The following is a 25,788-nucleotide window of genomic DNA, read 5'->3' as shown; positions in this document are numbered from 1 at the left end:
CCTGTGCTGTCAGAGTTTGATGATTCTGCTTCTTGTGACCTGCAGCGAATTAAGCAACTGTTTCTGTCGCTCTGAACTTGCCCAGGCCCGCCAATGTCGTGTGGAGCCGCCTCAATGACACGGTGCCCAGCCGCGCGGAGCAACGCGGCAACCGACTGACCATCACCGGACTGAGCACGCTCGATAACGGCACGTACGTCTGTGAGGCCGAGAACGAGCTCGGGAGGTCAGCGGACGAGTATGTCCTGGTCGTCTACGGTGAGTGGCCGGCAGTGGGGAGGGAGGGAGGGAGGGAGGATGGAGGGCGCGAGTGGGAGGAGGGTTTCCCGGTGGATGTGACAAGGGTGTTGGGTAGGGAGCGCGGAGGAGGGTGTCAGAGGTGATGGCACAAGAGGCGGTGGGCGTAGAAACAGAGAGAGAAACAGAGACGGAGAGAAAATCAGGGAGAGAAAGACTGAGAGACACAGACTGAGAGGGAGAGAGTGAGAAAGATATATCAGCTGTTTCCACTGCCCGCCTTCAGATACTTATCCAATTCACAGAACCATTCACAGTATTCATCGAGAGCTGTACCTGTCCTGGGAGTGTTTGATGGGGACAGTAGAGGGAGCTTTACTCTGGATCTAACCCCCGTTTTTTTTTGTTTTTTTTTTACAAGGTGACCTTTATACCCCAGGCCCCTTTTATATTTTTCACATCGAGGGGGCCTTTATCCCTCAGGCCCCCTTTATGTACATATTTACAGTTTTAAAATAACTTTATTAAAACAGATAAATAAACAAAAAACTCAAATTAAAATGCCATTCTCGGCGTCGACGATGCACTCCAGTCCCTGCGGTGCCCACCGGTCGCGGAAGGCCTCAAGCGTACCGGCGGACACCGCATGCTCCTTCTCCAGGGACACCCGGGCACGAACGTAACCGCGGAAGAGGGGCAGGCAATCGGGGAGGACGGAACCCCCGACGGCCCGCAACCTGGACCTGTGAATTGCCACCTTGGCCAGGCCCAGGAGCAGACCGACGAGGAGATCCTCCTCCCGGCCCGAGCCCCTCCGCACCGGGTGCCCAAAGATCAGGAGCGTGGGACTGAAGTGCAGCCAGAATTTGAGGAGCAGCCCCTTCAGATACTCAAATAGGGGCTGCAACCTCGCACACTCCATATAAATGTGGAACACGGACTCGTCCAGGCCGCAGAAAGTACAGGTGGCCTGGGAGTCCGTGAACCTACTTAAAAGCCTATTGCACGGGACTGCTCTGTGCAGCACCCTCCACCCCAGGTCCCCGATGTAAAGGGGGAAGACTCCCGCGTAGAGAGACCTCCATCGGGGTTTCCCCTCGCCGCCAGATGGCAACGCGGACCGCCAGGGCGTGTCCGGCCGGCTGACGAGGGCGAGGAAGTGGAGAGTGTGCAGGAGCAGCCCGTACAGGAAACCCCTCCGCGCCGATTGGAATGGCACGGAGGGCATTTCCGAGAGGCGGCTCGGGTTGTGCGGGACCGGCTCCCGAGGAGGGTTTCGGGGCCTGGGTCCGATGAGCAGTTCCGGCCGAGCGGGAGTCAGCTCGGCCGGAATCGCTCCGCACTCCCGAGCCCCCTCGCCACCCGCAGTGAGGGGCGTCCCGGGGGTTCCGGCTACTCCTCCGCCCGCCGGACCGTCCCCGGAGTCAGCCGCCCGGACAGCCGAGGCGCTCTCCTCCGCCGGCGGGGGAGCGCCCTGACTGGAGGCGACCATGTTCCAGACTCGGAAAAGATCCCGGTAAAAGACAGGCAACTCCCTCAGAGAGGCGCGGCTAACGGACTCCACCGGGAGCTGCGTGTCGTCTTGAAGGCAGTGACACTGGCGGAAAAAATACGTCGCCAGCGCACACCATCTGGGAGGACGCTCGACGTACAGGTATCTCTGCAGGGGCCGAAGGCGGAGAGTCGCAGCCTGGGTGCGGACGCACACCAGCGACTGACCGCCCTCCTCGATCGGGAGACTCAGGACCGCGGCAGAGGCCCAGTGTTTCCTCTTGCCCCAGAAGAAATCGACGAGTTTCTTCTGGATCTTGGTGGCAAATACAGGGGGCGGGGCCAAAGTGACCAACCGGTACCACAGCATGGAGGCCACCAGTTGGTTTATGACCAACGCTCGGCCCCTGTAGGAAAGCACTCGGAGCAGTCCTGTCCAGCGCCCCAGCCGAGCGGTGACTTTCGCCTCCAACTCCTGCCAGTTTGCCGGCCAGGCTTCCTCAGCGGGGCTAAGGTGGACTCCCAGATAGAGGAGGTGCGTGGTGCTCCACGCAAAAGGTGTCATCTCCTCCGGCAGGGAGTCCACCCGCCACTGACCAACCAGGAGTCCGGAACATTTCTCCCAATTGATCCTCGCGGAGGACGCGGCAGAAAAGGTCTGCTGGCAGTCGCGCATCCTCCGCAAGTCAACGGGATCTGTGATTGCGAGGAGCACGTCGTCGGCGTAAGCCGAGAGGACGACCCGCATGGCCGGCTCGCGCAGAGCCAATCCCGTCAACCTCCTGCGAAGCAGGCACAGGAAGGGCTCCACGCAGATGGTATACAATTGGCCGGACATGGGGCACCCCTGACGCACTCCTCTCCCAAATCGAAGGGGCGCCGTCAAGGACCCGTTAACTTTGACTAGACACTCTGCGGCGGCGTATAAAAGTCGGACCCGGGCCACGAAATGCGGCCCGAGTCCGAAAGCGCGCAGAGTCCCGAAAAGGTAATCGTGATCCACCCTGTCGAACGCCTTCTCCTGATCGAGGGAGAGAAAGGCGACCGACTGACCAGTCCTCTGGGAAAGATGGATCAGGTCCCGGACCAGGTGGATGTTGTCCTGGATGGACCGGCCCGGGACCGTGTAGGACTGGTCGGGGTGGATCATGTGGGCCAGCACGGAGCCCAGGCGGGTAGACATAGCCCGGGCAAAGATCTTATAATCCGTGCTGAGGAGGGAGACCGGACGCCAGTTTTTAAGCAGGCGGAGATCGCCCCTCTTCGGCAGCAGGACGATGACCGCCCTGCGCCACGAGAGGGGCATCTCCCCAGTCGCCAGGCTTTCCCCCAGGACCCGCGCGTAATCGTCCCCCAGGACGTCCCAGAACGCCCTGAGGAACTCCACGGTCAACCCATCCAGCCCTGGGGATTTGCCCCTCGAGAGCTGGTGGAGGGCGCCAGTCAGCTCCGCCAACGTGAGCGGAGCCTCCAATCCTTCGGCGCCCTCCGGGCTGACCTGCGGCAGGTCCTCCCACAAAACTCTGCGCACATCCTCGCTGGACGGATCCGGAGAGAACAACGCACTGTAATAAGTCCGGACCAGGAGGCCCATTCCCTCCGGATCCGTGATGGAGGATCCGTCGTCGGCCAGCAGCTCGACGAGCTGCTTACGGACCCCCCGCCATTTTTCCAGCGAGTAGAAGAAGGGTGAGGCGCGGTCCAAATCTTCCAGGATCTGGATCCGCGACCTCACGTACGCGCCTCGGGACCCTATGAGCTGCAGGTTCCTCAGCGCGCCCTTCTTCTCTTTGTACGCCTGCCACAGGGCCGGGTCCGCGACGGCATGACCGAGGCGGGATTCCAAGTCGAGCACCTCCCTCTCAAGGCGCCCGACCTCGGCTTCCCGCCTCTTGGTCGACCCCTTCGCGTACTCCTGACAGAAGACGCGGATGTGAGTCTTGCCCACATCCCACCATAGCCTCAAGGAGGGGAAGCCCCCCTGCTTCCTTCTCCAGTCGGCCCAGAATCGACAGAACGAGTCCCGAAATCGCACGTCCTCCAGCAGCCGGTTGTTAAAGTGCCAGTACGCAGACCCCGCCCGCGTGCGGAGCGGAGTGAACTCCGCCCACACCAGGCGGTGGTCCGAGCACGGCACCAGCCGCATGGAGGCCGCCGAGACACGGGAGACGTACGCCTGCGAAATGTAGAGGCGGTCGATTCGCGACCCCCCTCCTCCAGACCTCCACGTGAAGGCGCTGGAGTCGGGATGGAGATTCCGCCAGACGTCCACCAAGTTAAGGGAGCTGATCAGTCCCCTCAACTTCTCCACCGACGCTTGGCCGCGCTGGGGACCGGAGCGATCCCCCACCTCGAGGGTGCAGTTAAAATCCCCCCCGAGAATGATGCACTCGCCGCTATCGATGGAGCTCAAGAGAGCGGACACTTCTTCAAAGAAGCGCGCTTGCAAAGCGCCGGGCCTGGGCGCATACACGTTCACAAAGTGGAGCGGCACGCTACCCAGGCGAACGGCGAGGTGGAGCAAGCGGCCCGGCACTAGCTCCTTGACCCCCAAGATCTCCGGCTGAAAAGTCGGGGCCAACAAGATAGCCACCCCACTAGAAATAGGGGTGAGGTGACTCATGTAGACCCCACCCTGCCACTCCAGGAGCCAGGTGGCTTCGTCTCCCGGAACGGTGTGGGTTTCCTGCAGAAAGCTCACCGCGTATCTCCCTTCCCTAAGGACTGAGAGATTGTGAAATCTGCGGTGAGCCCCTCTGCTGCCGTTGATGTTGAGGCTGGCTATGGTTATCTTCATGTCAAAGGTAATTAAAACCCGTCACAAACACCTCACTCTGAGGAGGGAGTGGAAGTGCACCTGGCCCTCCACTCCCCCAGCACCCCATTGAGGAACACATTAAAACGGCGCCTCTCAACCAGTTTCACGTCCGCGGGCTTGCCCGCTATCTTAAGGGCGGCACGGACGGACTGGATGATCAGCGCCAGATTCGACCAACGGTCGAGGGCCAGCTGAACTTTATTGCGGCAACCTCTGCAAGCCGCGAGGAAATCCCAGAGTTCCGCCGTGGGGATGAGAGGAGATTCGGTGGGAGGCACGAGGGACTCCACCACCTCACTGGCGATGGAATCAAGATCATCCTCCGTGCCCCGCACCGAATCCCCATCCTCCTCCGGGTCGTCACCGCCAGCGGCCGACACATCCACCACACACTGTGGGGCAGACGTCCCGGCCGCGCCAGCTGGTCCCGCCTCCGTCACGATCCCACCCCCAGGATCGATGGCGGAGGAGTCCTCTCTGGGTTCTATTGTGAAACTGGAGCCTGTAGGCACCAGCGGTTCAGGACCCCCCTCCACCTCCATCCCCAGGCCAATGACTGGTCCAGGGGAGACAGAAGTTCCGGACTCCGGGAAACCAGCCGGAGCCGAGACTGGAGGCGGTGAGAGGAGGCCATCTCCCGCTCCGCCAGCACCCACAGGCCCAGCAGATGGGGCAGCATTCTCAGTTATAACTGGGTCGGGTGCCTCCTGGTTGGTGGTGGACTCCGGCTGGGAGGCCCGACCCTCTGGGGCATCGCCCTCCCCTTCATTCAGGGCACCCGACCCAGTAGCAGTGGCGGAATGGGCGGTTTCCCCAGGCTCCCCCACCACAAGCAGGGCCCCACTTACTCCTTCAGGAGGGGCCTCATGTACCGGGGCCATCCCCTCCCCTCTATCCTGAGGAATAGAGTGCTCCTGCCCGGACTTTGCAGCCTTGGTGGTGGCGGTAGGGGGAACCTGAGGACCAGAAACAGGAGGCAGCTCCCCTCCAACAGATGGGCCCTGCACCTCAGGGCCCTGTGTTATTTCTGTGGAGGGGTGCCTTCTCCTCTTTTTCGCACTTGGGCGCGGAGACTCAGAGACCTCCATGTCATCAGAGGCCTCCGCCTCCGCACCCTTTTTTCCCTTTTTAGTCACCCTGGGCCTGAGCCCAGCCCTGGGACAGGTGGATTCCATGGGAATGGGCTTTGGGCTGAGCTCAGGCTCGGGTTGAGTCAAAGTGTCCAGGGGACGCGCCTCATGATGTTTCTTTTTTCCCCGCGTCTTCCTTCCGCTCGGACGGACGCTCCCCTCCCCACCAGAGGCTGTGAAAACCACAGCCTCCGGAACCGACTGAGCGGTGTCTGTTGGATCTGCGGGGGGAGTGGGAGGAGGTGCTGTGGAACCACTCTGGGCCGCCGAGGTGGAGCTGGCGGCCGGGAGGTTGGGGCAGTTCTTACGAACATGCCCCACCCCCTTGCAGACGTGGCACCGCGCTCCATCCGAGGTCCAGAAGACGCGGTAGGCCGTCCCCTGAAACTCTATACTGAAGTGGCCCTCCAAGACCTCCTCCCGCGCCAGCTGCATGAATAGCTGGCGGCGGAAGGAGTTGACATGTCGGAGGCTGTGCTCCCGAAGACCAAGCGGGACTGGGGTGATCCCTGACCTCACCTCCCCCAGATGGTGTAGATGGGGGAGGAGGAGCTCATCAGGAATGAAGGGTGGGACGTTCGACAAGGTTACCCGATGTGCAGTGGCCCCCAGAGGGTCCACTGGCAGGAAAATCCCACCCACTGTGAGCCCCGTACTTAGGGCGAGGGACACAGCCCGCTCGGTCTTCAGGAAGAACACAGCCTTCCCATACATCTTTGAGGCTGCAACAATGGCCGAGGGGCCGACAACCACGGCCATTGCCTTAACACAAGCCTCAATAGTCATATTAGGATGGGTGTAACTCTTCACCCCATGCTTTGATGTTAAGATTTTAAATGGTGACGGGGCCACAGGAGCAGCTGTCGCAGCTGCTGCAGCATAGGAGGGCCCCGCCACCGGAGAGGACTGAGAAGTCATGGGGTAGAAGAGTTACAAGCACTTTGCTGAGAGAAAAAAAAAGAAAAGAGCAAATACAATAAATCAAAAATGTAACACTTAAAGGATGTAGCACAGGGGAAGAGGCTGAGGGAGAGGAAGGCCAAGAGGAATCAGTCTTTGTTAGTATTGCACAAGTCTTGTAGCTGGTCTTCCAGTTGGGAGGGTGGGGTGATGTCTTCACCTGGGTCAGCTGTAAGCTGCCCAGGCACACGCCTCCTTCGATGTTCAGATAATAAGTCTCTTCACCTGGGCAGCTCCAGCTGTCCCAGGCTTAATAGTTGGGGTGGGGAGGGAGCTCCCTATCCAAAGATGTTAAACACAGGAGCTCCCTATTGAACAATACAGCCCCACCCAAGGTCTTCAGGTCTCTTCTTTCCCCACCCCCAACAATCAATGAAAAAGACTTTCAGTACAAAACAAACTCACAAAAGAGCTTCCAGTTCTTCCAGTTCTCTGCCTTCCTTCCTTTGTTGAAAATGTGGAAAAACCCTTCTTTCAGTCTCAGTCTCTCCCTCTTGCAGCAGTCACACAGCCTGCAGCCTCCAACCTGTGCACACAGCAACAGTCAGCTGCACCTCGTTGATGCACTCAGGCTCCCAAATCAGAGAGCAGCCAATCCCAGTGCTGTACGTGTCCTGGGAGTGTTTGATGGGGACAGTGTGGAGAGAGCTTTACTCTGTATCTAACCCCCGTTTTTTTTTTTCCTTTTATATTTTTCACATCGAGGGGGCATTTATCCCTCAGGCCCCCTTTATGTACATATTTACAGTTTTAAAATAACTTTATTAAAACAGATAAATAAACAAAAACTCAAATTAAAATGCCATTCTCGGCGTCGACGATGCACTCCAGTCCCTGCGGTGCCCACCGGTCGCGGAAGGCCTCAAGCGTACCGGCGGACACCGCATGCTCCTTTTCCAGGGACACCCGGGCGCGAACGTAACCGCGGAAGAGGGGCAGGCAATCGGGGAGGACGGACCCCCCCGACGGCCCGCAGCCTGGACCTGTGAATTGCCACCTTGGCCAGGCCCAGGAGCAGACCGACGAGGAGATCCTCCTCCCGGCCCAAGCCCCTCCGCACCGGGTGCCCAAAGATCAGGAGCGTGGGACTGAAGTGCAGCCAGAATTTGAGGAGCAGCCCCTTCAGATACTCAAAGAGGGGCTGCAACCTCGCACACTCCGTATAAATGTGGAACACGGACTCGTCCAGGCCGCAGAAAGTACAGGTGGCCTGGGAGTCCGTGAACCTACTTAAAAGCCTATTGCACGGGACTGCTCTGTGCAGCACCCTCCACCCCAGGTCCCCGATGTAAAGGGGGAAGACTCACGCGTAGAGAGACCTCCATCGGGGTTTCCCCTCGCCGCCAGATGGCAACGCGGACCGCCAGGGCGTGTCCGGCCGGCTGACGAGGGCGAGGAAGTGGAGAGTGTGCAGGAGCAGCCCGTACAGGAAACCCCTCCGCGCCGATTGGAATGGCACGGAGGGCATTTCCGAGAGGCGGCTCGGGTTGTGTGGGACCGGCTCCCGAGGAGGGTTTCGGGGCCTGGGTCCGATGAGCAGTTCCGGCCGAGCCGTTTGAGGAACCCATTGAGGAACACATTAAAACGGCGCCTCTCAACCAGTTTCACGTCCGCGCGCTTGCCCGCTAGCTTAAGGGCGGCACGGACGGACTGTATGATCAGCGCCAGATTCGACCAACGGTCGAGGGCCAGCTGAACTTTATTGCGGCAACCTCTGCAAGCCGCGAGGAAATCCCGGAGTTCCGCCGTGGGGATGAGAGGAGATTCGGTGGGAGGCACGAGGGACTCCACCACCTCACTGGCGATGGAATCAAGATCATCCTCCGTGCCCCGCACCGAATCCCCATCCTCCTCCGGGTCGTCACCGCCAGCGGCCGACACATCTGCCACACACTGTGGGGCGGACGTCCCGGCCGCGCCAGCTGGTCCCGCCTCCGTCACGATCCCACCCCCAGGATCGATGGCGGAGGAGTCCTCTCTGGGTTCTATTGTGAAACTGGAGCCTGTAGGCACCAGCGGTTCAGGACCCCCCTCCACCTCCGTCCCCAGGCCAATGAGTGGTCCAGGGGAGACAGAAGTTCCGGACTCCGGGAAACCAGCCGGAGCCGAGACTGGAGGCGGAGGGAGGAGGCTATCTCCCGCTCCGCCAGCACCCACAGGCCCAGCAGATGGGGCAGCATTCTCAGTTATAACTGGGTCGGGTGTCTCCTGGTTGGTGGTGGACTCCGGCTGGGAGGCCCGACCCTCTGGGGCCTCGCCCTCCCCTTCATTCAGGGCACCCGACCCAGTAGCAGTGGCGGAATGTGCGGCTTCCCCAGGCTCCCCCACCACAAGCAGGGCCCCACTTACTCCTTCAGGAGGGGCCTCAAGTACCGGGGCCTTCCTCTCCCCTCCATCCTGAGGAATAGAGTCCTCCTGCCCGGACTTTGCAGCCTTGGTGGTGGCGGTAGAGGAAACCTGGGGACCCGAAACAGGAGACAGCTCCCCTCCAACAGATGGGCCCTGCGCCTCAGGGCCCCTTGTTACCTCTGTGGAGGGGTGCCTTCTCTTTTTCCCAGTTGTGTGCGGAGGCTCAGAGACCTCCATATCATCAGAGGCCTCCACCTCCACACTCTCCTTTTTTTTATTCACCCTGGGCCTGAGCCTGAGCCCAGCCCTGGGGCAAGTTGACTTCCCGAGATCGGGCCTTGGGCTGAGCTCAGACTCGGGTAGTGTCACGGTGTCCAGGGGACGCGCCTCTCGATGTTTATTTCTCCTCCGTGCCTTCCTTCCACTTGGACAGTCACCCCCCTCCCTGCCGGAGGCCGTGAAAACCACAGCCTCCAGTACCGACTGAATGGTATCTGGTGGAGGTGTAGGGGGGGTGGGAGGAGGTGCAGCGTCGCCACCCTGGGCCGCCGAGTTGGAGTTGGCAGCCGGGAGGTTGGGGCAGTTCTTACGAACATGCCCCACCCCCTTACAGACATGGCACCGCACCCCGTCCAAGGTCCAGAAGACGCGGTAGGCCGTCCCCTGGAATTCTACATAAAAGTGGCCCTCTGTAACCTCCTCCCGCGCCAGCTGCATGAATAACTGGCGGGGCGGACAGAGTACACGTGTCGGAGGCTGTTCTCCTGAAGACCGAGCGGGACTGGGGTGAGCCCCGTCTTTACCTCCCCCAGATGGTGCAGGTGGGGAAGGAGGAGCTCACCAGGAATGAAGGGCGGGACATTGGATAGAATGAGCCTTTACGCAGTGGCCTCCAGGGGGTCCACTGGCAGAAAGGTCCCGCCCACGGTGAGCCCCTTGCTCAGAGCCAGGGACACCGCCCGCTCGGTCTTCAGAAAAAACACTGCCTTCCCGTACATTTTAGAGGCTGCAACAATGGCCGAAGGGCCGACAACCTCGGCCATTGCTTTCACGCATGCCTCTATGGTCATGTTCGGGTGGACGTAGCTCTTGACCCCATGCTTCGATGTTAATAAAGCAAACGGTGACGGGGCAACAGGTGCAGCTGCAGCAGCCGCAGCAGCATATGAACGGGAAGGCCCCGCCACCGGCGAAGAGGGGCTTGCCATGGGGTCGCAGAGCTACGCCCACCCCCAAGAAACAAAGCACACGACAGTTTTCTTTAACACAGCAATATGATGGGGGAGGGGGGGATGGGAGTAGAGGAGGATAGGATTGAAAGGGACAAGGAGAGGAGAGGATAGGTGGCCGAGTGATGGAAGAGAGAGAACAGCTGCAAGGATGTTACACTTCAATTGGTGGTTGGAGCACCTTCCTGCAGAGTCGACACTCCACTCTTCCAGTTAGGGGAGGGTTCATTCGCCCGGGTCGGTTAGAGCCGCCCGGTTCTCTCCCTTTTCTGTTGTTGTGTAAGGATTTTCTTCAGCCGGGCAGCTCCAGCCGTCCCGAGCCACACAGTTGGGGGTGGGGAGGGAGCCCCTTTTGTGCAGGATGGCAGATAAACACAAGAGCTAGTCCAGGGGCTCCCTATAGAATTTGGCAGCCCCACCCCTGGATCTTCCGGTGCCTTCTCCCTCCCCCAACAGTCCAAACAACCAACAGTTCTCTGGTGCTCCAACACCCACCTCTCCAAAATGACTTGCAGGTCTTCTTAATCGTTGAAAAAGTGCAACAGTTCCACAGTCAATACAGCTGTCTCCACTCTCGTCACCTCTTTGCAGTTATTCCACTCTCCTCTCCCCAGTTGCTCCACTCTCCACTCTCCACTCTCCACTCTGCAATTGCTGCAACACAGGTGCAGCTGCTCCCCCTGATTGCTGGCAGGAAGTGCTCCAAATTGACCAGCCAATCCCAGTGCTGTACCTGTCCTGGGAGTGTTTGATGGGGACGGTGTAGAGGGAGCTTTACTCTGTATCTAACCCCCGTGCTGTACCTGTCCTGGGAGTGTTTGATGGGGACAGTGTAGAGGGATCTTTACTCTGTATCTAACCCCCGTGCTGTACCTGTCCTGGGAGTGTTTGATGGGGACAGTGTGGAGGGATCTTTACTCTGTATCTAACCCCCGTGCTGTACCTGTCCTGGGAGTGTTTGATGGGGACAGTGTAGAGGGAGCTTTACTCTGTATCTAACCCCCGTGCTGTACCTGTCCTGGGAGTGTTTGATGGGGACAGTGTGGAGGGATCTTTACTCTGTATCTAACCCCCGTGCTGTACCTGTCCTGGGAGTGTTTGATGGGGACAGTGTAGAGGAAGCTTTACTCTGTATCTAACCACCGTTTTTGTTTTTTTCTTTTTCTTTACTCTGTATCTAACCACCGTGTAACTCCTGCCCTGGGATCCACAGAAAGAAGAATATTTTGTTTCAATCTGTGATTTGTTTTACGATTTCGGCAATGAACCATTTGACAGGAAGATAAATAGAGTTTTGCACCAAAAAAGGTTTAATTTCCAATTGCTTCAGTCTGATCTACAGAGAGGGACTGAGTAACCTTTCTGAAACAGTCATGTGAGCATTGAGCAAGCAAGTTTGATTTATTGAGATAAATATTTGCCAAGAGTGCTGAGAGATCTGCATCGCAGATTATATCACATGTTTCCCTGTTCACTGTCTCCGATTCCCCATTGACTTGTTTCCCCAAGTGATTGGGGAGGCAAAAGGTTTGTTGGTCACTGCAAAAGGATTTGACTATAAGAATAAGGATGTTTTGCTATAATTTGCTGAGATCACACCTGGAGTATTGTGTACAGTTTTGGTCTCCTTATCTAAGGAAGGATATACTTGCCTTATAGGAAATGCAACAAAGGTTTATTGGACTGATCAAAGTCACTAATGACATCCTATGTGACTGTGACATATGTCAACTTTCCCTTCTCGACTGGTCTGCAGCCTTTGACACGGTTGACCACACCGTCCTCCTCCAACACTCCTCCACTGTCGTCCAGCTGGGTGGGTCTGCTCTCACCTGGTTCCATTCTTATATATCAAATAGTAGCCCGAGAATCACTTGCAATGGCTTCTCTTCCTGCTCCCACACCGTTACCTCTGGTGTCCCCCCCCAAGGATCGATCCTCGGACCCCCTCCCGTCTCCCATCTACCTGCTGCCCCCTCGGCGACATCATCCGAAAGCACAGTGTTAGTTTTCACATGTACAGACGACACTCAGCTCTACCTCACCACCACCTCTCCCGATTCCTCCCACTCTTCGTAAATTATCAGACTGTTTATCCGACATCCAGAACTGGACCAGCAGAAATTTCCTCCAGTTAAATATCGGGATGATGGAAGCTATTGTTTTCAGTCCCCGCTCCAAACTCCGTTCCCTAACTCCTAACTCCATCCCCCTCTCTGGCAACTGTCTGAGATTAAACCAGTCGGTTCACGACCTTGGTGTCACATTTGACCCCGAGATGAGTTTCCGACCTCATATCCGCCCCATCACTAAGATCGTCCATTTCCACCTTGGTAACATCACCCGACTCCGCCCCCTGTCTCAGCTCATCTGCTGCTGAAACCCTCATTCGCTCTCCTGATTGCTCTCCCACATTCTACCCTCCGTAAACTTCAGCTCATCCCAAACTCTGCTGTCCCCGTGTCCGAATCCACACCGAGTCCCGTTCATCCGTCACCCCCTGTTACTCACTGACCTACACTGACTCCCAGTCCGGTAACACCTCCCATTTTCAAATTCACATCCTTGTTTTCAAATCACTCCATGGCCTCCTCACCCCCTTCCTATCTCTGTAACCTCCTCCAGCCCCTACAACCCTCCCTATCTCTGTAACCTCTTCCAGCCCCTACAACCCTCCCTATCTCTGTAACCTCCTCCAGCCCCTGCACCCCTCCCTATCTCTGTAACCTCCTCCAGCCCCTGCACCCCTCCCTATCTCTGTAACCTCCTCCATCCCCTACAGCCCTCCCTATCTCTGTAACCTCCTCCATTCCCTAAAACCCTCCAAGATATCTGTACTTCTCTAATTCTGACCTCTTGAACATCCCTGATTATAATCGCTCCACCATTGGTGACTGTGCCTTCAATTGCCTGGGACCCAAATTCTAGAATACCTTCTCTCAACCTCTCCACATTCCCTCAAACCTACCTCTTTGGTCATCTGACCTAACATCTCCTTATAGGCCTTTAGCAACATTGGACTTAGGAACAGGAGAAGGCCATTTGGCCCCTCGAGCCTGCTCCACCATTCGATATGGTCATGGCTGATTTGGTTGCGGCCTCAACTCCACTTTCCTGACTGCTCCCCTCCCCCCCCGACCCCGCTCCTAACCCTGAACCCCCTTGTCAATCAAAAATCAGTCTAACTCGGCCTCACACGGTCTCATATTGTTTTATAACGCTCCTGTTATGAGATGTTTTATTGTGTTGAAGGTGTTATATCAAGTTAAGTTGTTGTTGTTGTGAGAGGCCTGCCCTACAAGGAGAGATTGAGCCCATAATCTCTGGACAAAAAGCAAGATACTGCGGATGCTGGAAATCTGAAGTGGATTCAAATTGCATTCCAGAGGAATTGGGCACAAAATCTAGGCCGATGGTCCCAGCGCCAGCACTGAGGGAGTGCTGCACTGTCAGAGGTGTGATATCTCGAAGCATGGAGAGAGTACGTTTTCCTTTGTGAATCCACTGTCCTGACCAGTTACAGATGCAGCCACGCCAGTGCTGAGGTTGTACCCTGATCTTTCTGTCTCATAGTCAATGAAATACACGTCCTAAATCTAACAGAGAGACTCACTGTTTTCCTGTCCAAAGATTCAGAAGCCTTAAGGTATTAGCCTCACGCTAAATAACGAGAATGACTGACAGAAAGTATCGACCTTGAAATCCTTGTTAGGCTCTGATGTTCCGTCTCCATTCATCCCCCAGTATCTCTTTGTGGCTATCTCCTGTAAATATTATTCCACATGTCAATCCCACACAGTAATCCCCACAACTTCAATATCCAGACAGTATCTTTAATGTAAAAGGAAGTGGTTTCAACCAGAATTTGACCCCGAGACACATCAGGAGATATTAGGGACCGGCGACCAAAGAGGTCGGTTTTTAAGATTAGATTAGAACATTACAGCGCAGTACAGGCCCTTCGGCCCTCGATGTTGCGCCGACCTGTGAAACCATCTGACCTACACTATTCCATTTTCATCCATGTGTCTATCCAATGACCACTTAAATGCCCTTAAAGTTGGCGAGTCTACTACTGCTGCAGGCAGGGCGTTCCACGCCCTTCCTACTCTCTGAGTAAAGAAACTACCTCTGACATCTGTCCTATATCTATCACCCCTCAACTTGAAGCTATGTCCCCTCGTGTTTGCCATCACCATCCGAGGAAAAAGGCTCTCACTATCCACCCTATCTAACCCTCTGATTATCTTATATGTCTCTATTAAGTCACCTCTCCACCTCCTTCTCTCCAACGAAAACAACCTCAAGTCCCTCAGCCTTTCCTCGTAAGACCTTCCCTCCATACCAGGCAACATCCTAGTAAATCTCCTCTGCACCCTTTCCATAGCTTCCACATCCTTCCTATAATGCGGTGACCAGAACTGCACGCAATACTCCAGGTGCGGTCTCACCAGAGTCTTGTACAGCTGCAGCATGACCTCGTGGCTCCGAAACTCGACCCCCCTACTAATAAAAGCTAACACACTATATGCCTTCTTAACAGCCCTATTAACCTGGTTAGCAACCTTCAGGGATTTATGCACCTGGACACCAAGATCTCTCTGTTCATCTACACTACCAAGAATCTTCCCATTAGCCCAGTACTCTGCATTCCTGTTACTCCTTCCAAAGTGAATCACCTCACACTTTTCCGCATTAAACTCCATTTGCCATCTCTCAGCCCAGCTCTGCAGCCTATCTATGTCTCTCTGTACCCTACAACATCCTTCGGCACTATCCACAACTCCACCGACCTTAGTGTCATCTGCAAATTTACTAACCCACCCTTCTACACCCTCTTCCAGGTCATTTATAAAAGTGACAAACAGCAGTGGCCCCAAAACAGATCCTTGCGGTAGACCACTAGTAACTAAACTCCAGGATGAACATTTGCCATCAACCACCACCCTCTGTCTTCTTTCAGCTAGCCAATTTCTGATCCAAAGCTCTAAATCGCCTTCAACCCCATACTTCCGTATTTTCTGCAATAGCCTACCGTGGGGAACCTTATCAAACGCCTTACTGAAATCCATATACACCACATCCACTGCTTTACCCTCATCCACCTGTTTGGTCACCTTCTCGAAAAACTCAATAAGGTTTGTGAGGCACGACCTACCCGTCACAAAACCGTGCTGACTATCTCTAATGTACTTATTCTTTTCAAGATGATTATAAATCCTGTCTCTTATAACCTTTTCCAACATTTTACCCACAACTGAAGTAAGGCTCACAGGTCTATAATTACCAGGGCTGTCTCTACTCCCCTTCTTGAACAAGGGGACAACATTTGCAATCCTCCAGTCTTCCGGCACTATTCCTGTCGACAATGACGACATAAAGATCAAGGACAAAGGCTCTGCAATCTCCTCCCTAGCTTCCCAGAGAATCCTAGGATAAATCCCATCTGGCCCAGGGGACTTATCTATTTTCACACTTTCCAAAATTGATAACACCTCCTCCTTGTGAACCTCAATCCCATCTAGCCTCGTAGCCTGAATCTCAGTATTCTCAACAACATTTTCTTTCTCTACTGTAAATACTGATGCAAAATATTCATTTAACACTTCCCCTATCTCCTCTGATTCCACACACAACTTCCCACTACTATCCTTGATTGGCCCTAATCTAACTCTAGTCATTCTTTTATTCCTGATATACCAAAAGAAAGCCTTAGGGTTTTCCCTGATCCGATCCACCAATGACTTCTCTTGTCCTCTCCTTGCTCTTCTTAGCTCTCCCTTTAGATCCTTCCTGGCTAGCTTGTAGCTCTCAAGCACCCTAACTGAGCCTTCACGTCTCATCCTAACATAAGCCTTCTTCTTCCTGTTGACAAGCGCTTCAACTTCTTTAGTAAACCACGGCTCCCTCGCTCGACAACTTCCTCCCTGCCTGACAGGTACATACTTATCAAGGACACACAGTAGCTGCTCCTTGAATAAGCTCCACATTTCGATTGTTCCCATCCCCTGCAGTTTCCTTCCCCATCCTATGCATCCTAAATCTTGCCTAATCGCATCATAATTTCCTTTCCCCCAGTTATAATTCTTGCCCTGCGGTATATACCTCTCCCTGCCCATCGCTAAGGTAAACCTAACCGAATTGTGATCACTATCACCAAAGTGCTCACCTACATCTAAATCTAACACCTGGCCGGGTTCATTTCCCAGTACCAAATCCAATGTGGCATTGCCCCTGGTTGGCCTGTCTACATACTGTGTCAGAAAACCCTCCTGCACACACTGGACAAAAACTGACCCATCTAAAGTACTCTAACTATAGTATTTCCAGTCGATATTTGGAAAGTTAAAGTCCCCCATAACAACTACCCTGTTACTCTCACCCCTGTCGAGAATCATCTTCGCTATCCTTTCCTCTACATCTCTGGAACTATTCGGAGGTCTATAAAAGACTCCCAACAGGGTAACCTGTCCTGTTTCTAACCTCAGCCCATACTACCTCAGTAGACGAGTCCTCAAACGTCCTTTCTGTCGCTGTAATACTCTGCTTGATTAACAATGCCACACCCCCCCCTCTTTTACCATCTTCTCTGTTCTTACTGAAACATCTAAATCCCGGAATCTGCAACATCCATTCCTGCCCCTGCTCTACCCATGTCTCCGAAATGGCCACTACATCGAGATCCCAGGTACCAACCCATGCTGCAAGCTCACCCACCTTATTCCGGATGCTCCTGGCGTTGAAATAGACACACTTTAAACCAGGTTCTTGCTTGCCAGTGCCCTCTTGCGTCCTTGTAACCATATCCCTGACCTCACTACTCTCAACATCCTGTACACTGGAACTACAATTTAGGTTCCCATTCCCCTGCTGAATTAGTTTAAACCCCCCCGAAGAGCACTAGCAAATCTCCCCCCCAGGATATTGGTACCCCTCTGGTTCAGGTGAAGACCATCCTGTTTGTAGAGGTCCCACCTACCCCAGAAAGAGCCCCAATTATCCAGGAAACCAAAACCCTCCCTCCTGCACCATCCCTGCAGCCACGTGTTCAACTCCTCTCTCTCCCTATTCCTCGCTTTGCTAGCACGTGGCACGGGCAACAACCCAGAGATAACAACTCTGTTTGTTCTCGCTCTCAGCTTCCACCCTAGCTCCCTGAATTTCTGTCTTAAATCCCCATCTCTCTTCCTACCTATGTCGTTGGTGCCTATGTGGACCACGACTTGGGGCTGCTCCCCCTCCCCATTAAGGATCCCAAAAACACGATCCGAGACATCACGAACCCTGGCACCTGGGAGGCAACATACCAACCGTGAGTCTCTCTCGTTCCCACAGAACCTCCTATCTGTTCCCCTAACTATGGAGTCCCCAATGACTAATGTTCTGCTCCTCTTCCCCCTTCCCTTCTGAGCAACAGGGACAGACTCTGTGCCAGATACCTGTACCCCATTGCTTACCCCTGGTAAGTCGTCCCCCGCAACAGTATCCAAAACGGTATACCTGTTGTTGAGGGAAACGGCCACAGGGGATCCCTGCACTGCCTGCTGGTTCCCTCTCCTTCCCCTGACGGTAACCCATCTACCTACTTCTTTTACCTGAGGTGTGACGACCTCCCCATAACTCCTCTCAATAAGGAGCGTCTTAAAGGAGGAGAGAGAGAGAGGTTTAGGGAGGGAATTCCAGAGCTTAGGGCCCCAGGCAGCTGAAGGCACGGCCGCCAATGGTGGAGCGATGGGAATCGGGGGATGGGCAAGAGGGCGGAAATGGAGGGAGCGCAGTGATCTCGGAGGGTTGTAGGGGCTGGAGGAGGTTACAGAGATAGGGAGGGTTGTAGGGGCTGGAGGAGGTTACAGAGATAGGAAGGATTGTAGGGGCTGGAGGTGGTTACAGAGATAGGGAGGGTTGTAGGGGCTGGAGGAGGTTACAGAGATAGGGTGGGTTGTAGGGGCTGGAGTAGGATACAGAGATAGGGAGGGTTGTAGAGGCTGGAGTAGGATACAGAGATAGGGAGTGTTGTAGGGGCTGGAGGAGGTTACAGAGATAGGGAGGGTTGTAGGGGCTGGAGGAGGTTACAGAGATAGGGAGGGTTGTAGGGGCTGGAGGAGGTTCCAGAGATAGGGAGGATTGTAGGGGCTGGAGGTGGTTACAGAGATAGGGAGGGTTGTAGGGGCTGGAGGAGGTTACAGAGATAGGGTGGGTTGTAGGGGCTGGAGGAGGTTACAGAGATAGGGAGGGTTGTAGAGGCTGGAGGAGGATACAGAGATAGGGAGTGTTGTAGGGGCTGGAGGAGGTTACAGAGATAGGGAGGGTTGTAGGGGCTGGAGGTGGTTCCAGAGATAGGGAGGGTTGTAGGGGCTGGAGGAGGTTACAGAGATAGGGAGGGTTGTCGGGGCTGGAGGAGGTTACAGAGATAGGGAGGGTTGTAGGGGCTGGAGGAGGTTACAGAGATAGGGAGGGTTGTAGGGGCTGGAGGAGGTTACAGTGATAGGGAGGGTTGTCGGGGCTGGAGGAGGTTACAGAGATAGGGAGGGTTGTAGGGGCTGGAGGAAGTTACAGAGATAGTGAGGGTTGTTGGGGCTGGAGGAGGTTACAGAGATAGGGAGGGTTGTAGGGGCTGGAGGAAGTTACAGAGATAGGGAGGGTTGTAGGGGCTGGAGGAAGTTACAGAGATAGGGAGGGTTGTAGGGGCTGGAGGAGGTTACAGAGATAGGGAGGGTTGTAGGGGCTGGAGGAGGTTGCAGAGATAGGGAGTGTTGTAGGGGCTGGAGGAGGTTACAGAGATAGGGAGGGTTGTAGGGGCTGGAGGTGGTTCCAGAGATAGGGAGGGTTGTAGGGGCTGGAGGAGGTTATAGAGATAGGGAGGGTTGTCGGGGCTGGAGGAGGTTACAGAGATAGGGAGGGTTGTAGGGGCTGGAGGAGGTTACAGAGATAGGGAGGGTTGTAGGAGCTGGAGGAGGTTACAGTGATAGGGAGGGTTGTAGGGGCTGGAGGAGGTTACAGAGATAGGGAGGGTTGTAGGGGCTGGAGGAAGTTACAGAGATAGGGAGGGTTGTAGGGGCTGGAGGAGGTTACAGAGATAGGGAGGGTTGTAGGGGCTGGAGGAAGTTACAGAGATAGGGAGGGTTGTAGGGGCTGGAGGAAGTTACAGAGATAGGGAGGGTTGTAGGGGCTGGAGGAGGTTACAGAGATAGGGAGGGTTGTAGGGGCTGGAGGAGGTTACAGAGATAGGGAGGGTTGTAGGGGCTGGAGGAGGTTACAGAGATCGGGAGGGTTGTAGGGGCTGGAGGAAGTTACAGAGATAGTGAGGGTTGTTGGGGCTGGAGGAGGTTACAGAGATAGGGAGGGTTGTAGGGGCTGGAGGAAGTTACAGAGATAGGGAGGGTTGTAGGGGCTGGAGGAAGTTACAGAGATAGGGAGGGTTGTAGGGGCTGGAGGAGGTTACAGAGATAGGGAGGGTTGTAGGGGCTGGAGGAGGTTGCAGAGATGGGGAGTGTTGTAGGGGCTGGAGGAGGTTACAGAGATAGGGAGGGTTGTAGGGGCTGGAGGTGGTTCCAGAGATAGGGAGGGTTGTAGGGGCTGGAGGAGGTTATAGAGATAGGGAGGGTTGTCGGGGCTGGAGGAGGTTACAGAGATAGGGAGGGTTGTAGGGGCTGGAGGAAGTTACAGAGATAGTGAGGGTTGTTGGGGCTGGAGGAGGTTACAGAGATAGGGAGGGTTGTAGGGGCTGGAGGAAATTACAGAGATAGGGAGGGTTGTAGGGGCTGGAGGAAGTTACAGAGATAGGGAGGGTTGTAGGGGCTGGAGGAGGTTACAGAGATAGGGAGGGTTGTAGGGGCTGGAGGAGGTTACAGAGATAGGGAGGGTTGTAGGGGCTGGAGGAGGTTACAGAGATAGGGAGGGTTGTAGGGGCTGGAGGAAGTTACAGAGATAGGGAGGGTTGTAGGGGCTGGAGGAAGTTACAGAGATAGGGAGGGTTGTAGGGGCTGGAGGAGGTTACAGAGATAGGGAGGGTTGTAGGGGCTGGAGGAGGTTGCAGAGATAGGGAGTGTTGTAGGGGCTGGAGGAGGTTACAGAGATAGGGAGGGTTGTAGGGGCTGGAGGTGGTTCCAGAGATAGGGAGGGTTGTAGGGGCTGGAGGAGGTTATCGAGATAGGGAGGGTTGTCGGGGCTGGAGGAGGTTACAGAGATAGGGAGGGTTGTAGGGGCTGGAGGAAGTTACAGAGATAGTGAGGGTTGCTGGGGCTGGAGGAGGTTACAGAGATAGGGAGGGTTGTAGGGGCTGGAGGAAATTACAGAGATAGGGAGGGTTGTAGGGGCTGGAGGAAGTTACAGAGATAGGGAGGGTTGTAGGGGCTGGAGGAGGTTACAGAGATAGGGAGTGTTGTAGGGGCTGGAGGAGGTTACAGAGATAGGGAGGGTTGTAGGCGCTGGAGGTGGTTGCAGAGATAGGGAGGGTTGTAGGGGCTGGAGGAGGTTACAGAGATAGGGAGGGTTGTCGGGGCTGGAGGAGGTTACAGAGATAGGGAGGGTTGTAGGGGCTGGAGGAGGTTACAGAGATAGGGAGGGTTGTCGGGGCTGGAGGAGGTTACAGAGATAGGGAGGGTTGTAGGGGCTGGAGGAGGTTACAGAGATAGGGAGGGGGTGAGGAGGCCATGGAGTGATTTGCAAACAAGGATGTGAATTTGAAAATGGGAGGTGTTACCGGACTGTGAGTCAGTGTAGGTCAGTGAGTAACAGGGGGTGACGGATGAACGGGACTCGGTGTGGATTCGGACACGGGGACAGCAGAGTTTGGGATGAGCTGAAGTTTACGGAGGGTAGAATGTGGGAGAGCAGTCAGGAGAGCGAATGAGGGTTTCAGCAGCAGATGAGCTGAGACAGGGGGCGGAGTCGGGTGATGTTACCGAGGTGGAAATGGACGATCTTAGTGATGGGGCGGATATGAGGTCGGAAACTCATCTCGGGGTCAAATGTGACACCAAGGCCGTGAAGCGACTGGTCTAATCTCGGACTGTTGCCAGGGAGAGGGGGATGGAAGCAGTAAAATATTACTTGTTCCTTTGGCATGTGAACTGGTGTTGAGGTCCACAAGACTCCAAGTAATAGCCAAAGGGTTTTTGTTATAGCGTAACTGGAATATATATATATATATACGTACACTGCTGCGATGCCAAATCATTGAATCGTGGAACAGGCCAGCACAGAAGGAGGCCATTCACCTGCAAATAATTAAGATGTGCATTTCTCTAGCGCCTTTCACCTCCTCAGGATGGCCCAAAGCACTTCACAGCCAAATGTGGTCAATTTGTGCACAGCAAGATCCCACAAACAGCAATGTGATAATGACCCCGATCATCTGGGGGGTTTTTTTTTTAACTGATGTTGGTTTGGGGATGAATATTGTCCCCAGGACACCGGGGAGAACTCCCCCCACCCCCGCTCTTCTTCCAAATAGTGGCCGTGGGATCTTTTACACCCACCTGAGAGGGCAGACGGCAGGGGAAGGGGCGGGGTGGGGGGGGGGGCAATAAATGTTGGCAGCAAATTACGATCAGAAAGCCTGTGCTCCCATTGTTCTGAGCAGTGTTGATTTATATGGGCTAATAGTGTATTCAGTAAGGGAGAGTGCTATACCTGTAATCTAACCCTCTCTCTGTCTCTCTCTGTCTCTAGATCCAGGGGCAGTTGTGGAATCCCAGACTTCAATCAGTTATGCTGTTGTTGGCGGAGTTTTAGCAGTCTTTGTTTTTGTGATTATTTGTATCCTGATTGTGTCGGTGTGGTGCTCCATGAGACAAAAAGGTGAGGGATATTTTTACAATATAGAATATTCAACAGTCTCCTGGCAGTTTCTGAACCCACACTGTGATGATACTGTGATGTACCCTAACTAAACCCCACCTCACCCTCACTTCCATCTCTATCGCAACTTTCACAACCCCAGGTCATCTTTTACAACCACCTGAGAGAGAAGATGGGGCCTCATAGAACATAGAACAGTCCAGCACAGTACAGGCCCTTCGGCCCACGATGTTGTGCCGACCCTTTAACCTACTCTAAGATCAAACTACCTACCTACCCTTCATTCTACTATCATCCATGTACCGATCCAAGAGTCGCTTAAATGTCCCTAATGTATCTGCTTCTACTACCACCGCTGGCAATGCATTCCACGCACCCACCACTCTCTGTGTAAAGGACCTACCTCTGACATCTCCCCGAAACCTTCCTCCAATCACCTTAAAATTATGCCCCCTAGTGATGACCCTTTCCACCCTGGGAAAAAGTCTCTGACTATCCACTCTATCTATGCCTCTCATCATCTTGTACCCCTCTATCAAGTCACCTCTCATCCTTCTTCGCTCCAATGAGAAAAGCCTGAGCTCCCTCAATCTTTCTTCGTAAGACATGCCCTCCAGTCCAGGCAGCATCCTGGTAAATCTCCTCTGCACCCTCAATAAAGCTTCCACATCCTTCCTATAATGAGGCGACCAGAACTGAACACAATATTCCAAGTGTGGTCTAACCAGGGTCTTATAGAGCTGCAGCATAACCTCACGGCTCTTAAACTCAATCCCCTTGTTAATGAAAGCCAACACACCATACACCTTCTTAACAACCCTATCAACTTGGGTGGCAACTTTGAGCTATCTATGGACATGGACCCCAAGATCCCTCTGTTCCTCCACACTACCAAGAATCCTGTCTTTAAGCCTGTATTCCGCATTCAAATTCGACCTTCCAAAATGAACCACTTCACACTTATCCAGGTTGAACTCCATTTGCCACTTCTCAGCCCAGCTCTGCATCCTGTCAATGTCCCGTTGCAACCTACAACAGCATTCCACACTATCCACAACTCCAGCAACCTTTGTATCATCGACAAACTTATTAACACAGCCTTCCACTTCCTCATCCAAGTCATTTATAAAAATCACAAAGAGCAGAGGTCCCAGAACAGATCCCTGCGGAACACCACTGGTCACCGAGCTCCAGGCTGAATACTTTCCATCTACTACCACCCTCTGTCTTCTATGGGCCAGCCAATTCTGTATCCAGACAGCCAACTTTCCCTGTATCCCATGCCTCCTTACTTTCTGAATGAGCCTACCATGGGGAACCTTATCAAATGCCTTGCTAAAATCCATATACACCACATCCACTGCTCTTCCTTGATCAATGTGTTTTGTCACATCCTCAAAGAATTCAATAAGGCTTGTGAGGCATGACCTGCCCCTCACAAAGCCATGCTGACTGTCTCTAATCAAACCATGCTTTTCCAAATAATCATAAATCCTGTCTCTCAGAATCCTCTCCAATAATTTGCCCACTACCGACGTAAGACTGACTGGTCTATAATTCCCAGGGTTATCCCTATTCCCTTTCTTGAACAAGGGAACAACATTTGCCACCCTCCAATCATCCGGTACTACTCCAGTGGACAGTGAGGACGCAAAGATCATCGCCAAAGGCGCGGCAATCTCTTCCCTCGCTTCCTGTAATAACCTTGGGTATATCCCGTCTGGCCCCGGGGACTTATCTGCCCTCATATCATTCAAAATTTCCAGCACATCCTCCCTCTTAACCTCAACCTGTTCGAGCATATCAGCCTGTTCCACGCTGTCCTCACAAGCGACCCGGTCCCTCTCACTAGTGAATACTGAAGCAAAGTATTTATTTAGGACCTCCCCTACCTCCTCCGACTCCAAGCACAAGTTCCCTCCACTATCCCTGATCGGCCCTACCCTCACTCTGGCCATCCTCTTGTTCCTCACATAAGTGTAGAATGCCTTGGGATTTTCCTTAATCCTATCCACCAAGACTTTTTCATGTCCCCTTCTAGCTCTCCTAAGTCCATTCTTCAGTTCCTTCCTGGCTACCTTGTAACCCTCTAGAGCCCTGTCTGATCCTTGCTTCCTCAACCTTAAGTATGCTTCCTTCTTCCTCTTGACTAGCTGTTCCACATCTCTTGTCATCCAAGGTTCCTTCACCCTACCATCCCTTCCTTGCCTCATCGGGACAAACCTATCCAGCAGTCGCAGCAAGTGCTCCCTAAACAACCTCCATATTTCTGTCGTGTATTTCCCTGAGAACATCTGTTCCCAGTTTATGCTCCCCAGTTCCTGCCTAATAGCATTGTAATTTCCCCTCCCCCAATTAAATATTTTCCCATCCTGTCTGCTCCTGTCCCTCTCCATGACTATAGTAAAGATCAGGGAGTTGTGATCACTATCACCGAAATGCTCTCCCACCGAGAGATCTGCCACCTGGCCTGGTTCGTTGCCAAGCACCAAGTCCAACATAGCCTCCCCTCTAGTCGGCCTATCTACATATTGAGTCAGGAAACCTTCCTGGACACACCTGACAAAATCTACTCCATCCAAACTATTTGCACTAAGGAGGTTCCAATCAATATTAGGGAAGTTGAAGTCACCCATGACAACAACCCTGTTACTTCTGCACCTTTCCAAAATCTGCCTCCCAATCTGTTCCTCCATGTCTCTGTTGCTATTGGGGGGTCTATAGAAAACTCCCAATAAAGTGACTGCTCCTTTCCTGTTTCTGACTTCCACCCATAATGACTCAGTAGACAAACCCTCCTCGACGACCTCCCTTTCTGCATCTGTGATACTATCCCTGATTAACAATGCCACTCCCCCACCTCTTTTACCTCCCTCCCTATTCCTTTTGAAACATCTAAACCCCAGAACATCCAACATCCATTCCTGCCCCTGTGATATCCAAGCCTCGTTTAATGTCTCATCCGGAAGACAGCACCTCTGACAGTGCGGCACTCCCTCAGGAGGGTCAGTACTGAGGGAGTGCCGCACTGTCGGAGGGTCAGTACTGAGGGAGTGCTGCACTGTCGGAGGGTCAGTACTGAGGGAGTGCTGCATTGTCGGAGGGTCAGTACTGAGGGAGTGCTGCACTGTTGGAGGGTCTGTACTGAGGGAGTGCTGCACTGTCGGAGGGTCAGTACTGAGGGAGTGCTGCACTGTCGGAGGGTCAGTACTGAAGGAGTGCTGCACTGTCGGAGGGTCAGTACTGAGGGAGTGCTGCATTGTCGGAGGGTCAGTACGGAGGGAGTGCTGCATTGTCGGAGGATCAGTACTGAGGGAGTGCTGCACTGTCGGAGGGTCTGTACTGAGGGAGTGCTGCACTGTCGGAGGGTCAGTACTGAGGGAGTGCTGCACTGTCGGAGGGTCAGTACTGAAGGAGTGCTGCACTGTCGGAGGGTCAGTACTGAGGGAGTGCTGCACTGTCAGAGGGTCAGTACTGAGGGAGTGCTGCATTGTCGGAGGGTCAGTACTGAGGGAGTGCTGCACTGTCAGAGGTGCCATCTTTCAAATGAGACATTAAACCGAGGCCCCCGTCTGCCCTCTCAGGTGGGTGTAAAAGATCCCACGTCCACTATTTGGAAGAAGAGCGGGGGGGGGGGGGGGGGGGGGGCGTTCTCCCCGGTGTCCTGGGGACAATATTCATCCCTCAACCAACATCACTAAAAAAAAACAATGATCTGGGTCATTATCACATTGCTGTTTGTGGGATCTTGCTGTGCGCATATGGCATTTCC

At 54.2% G+C, this 25,788-nt stretch overlaps 1 protein-coding gene across 1 annotated transcript in view; it reads left to right on the top strand.

Moving 5' to 3' along the window:
• The window catches only part of cadm4 (cell adhesion molecule 4), a 141,210-nt gene that overhangs the window by 110,259 nt on the left and 5,163 nt on the right, over positions 1–25,788 (top strand). Inside the window, exons 6-7 of the mRNA XM_068018504.1 lie at positions 86–258; positions 21,888–22,016. Coding sequence (XP_067874605.1) covers positions 86–258; positions 21,888–22,016 — 302 coding nt within the window. The remainder of the gene's footprint in view (positions 1–85; positions 259–21,887; positions 22,017–25,788) is intronic.

The sequence above is a fragment of the Heterodontus francisci genome, chromosome 39 (assembly GCF_036365525.1).
Source record: "Heterodontus francisci isolate sHetFra1 chromosome 39, sHetFra1.hap1, whole genome shotgun sequence".
Taxonomy (NCBI): Eukaryota; Metazoa; Chordata; class Chondrichthyes; order Heterodontiformes; family Heterodontidae; genus Heterodontus; species Heterodontus francisci.
This window is presented reverse-complemented; position numbering and strand designations above follow the sequence as displayed.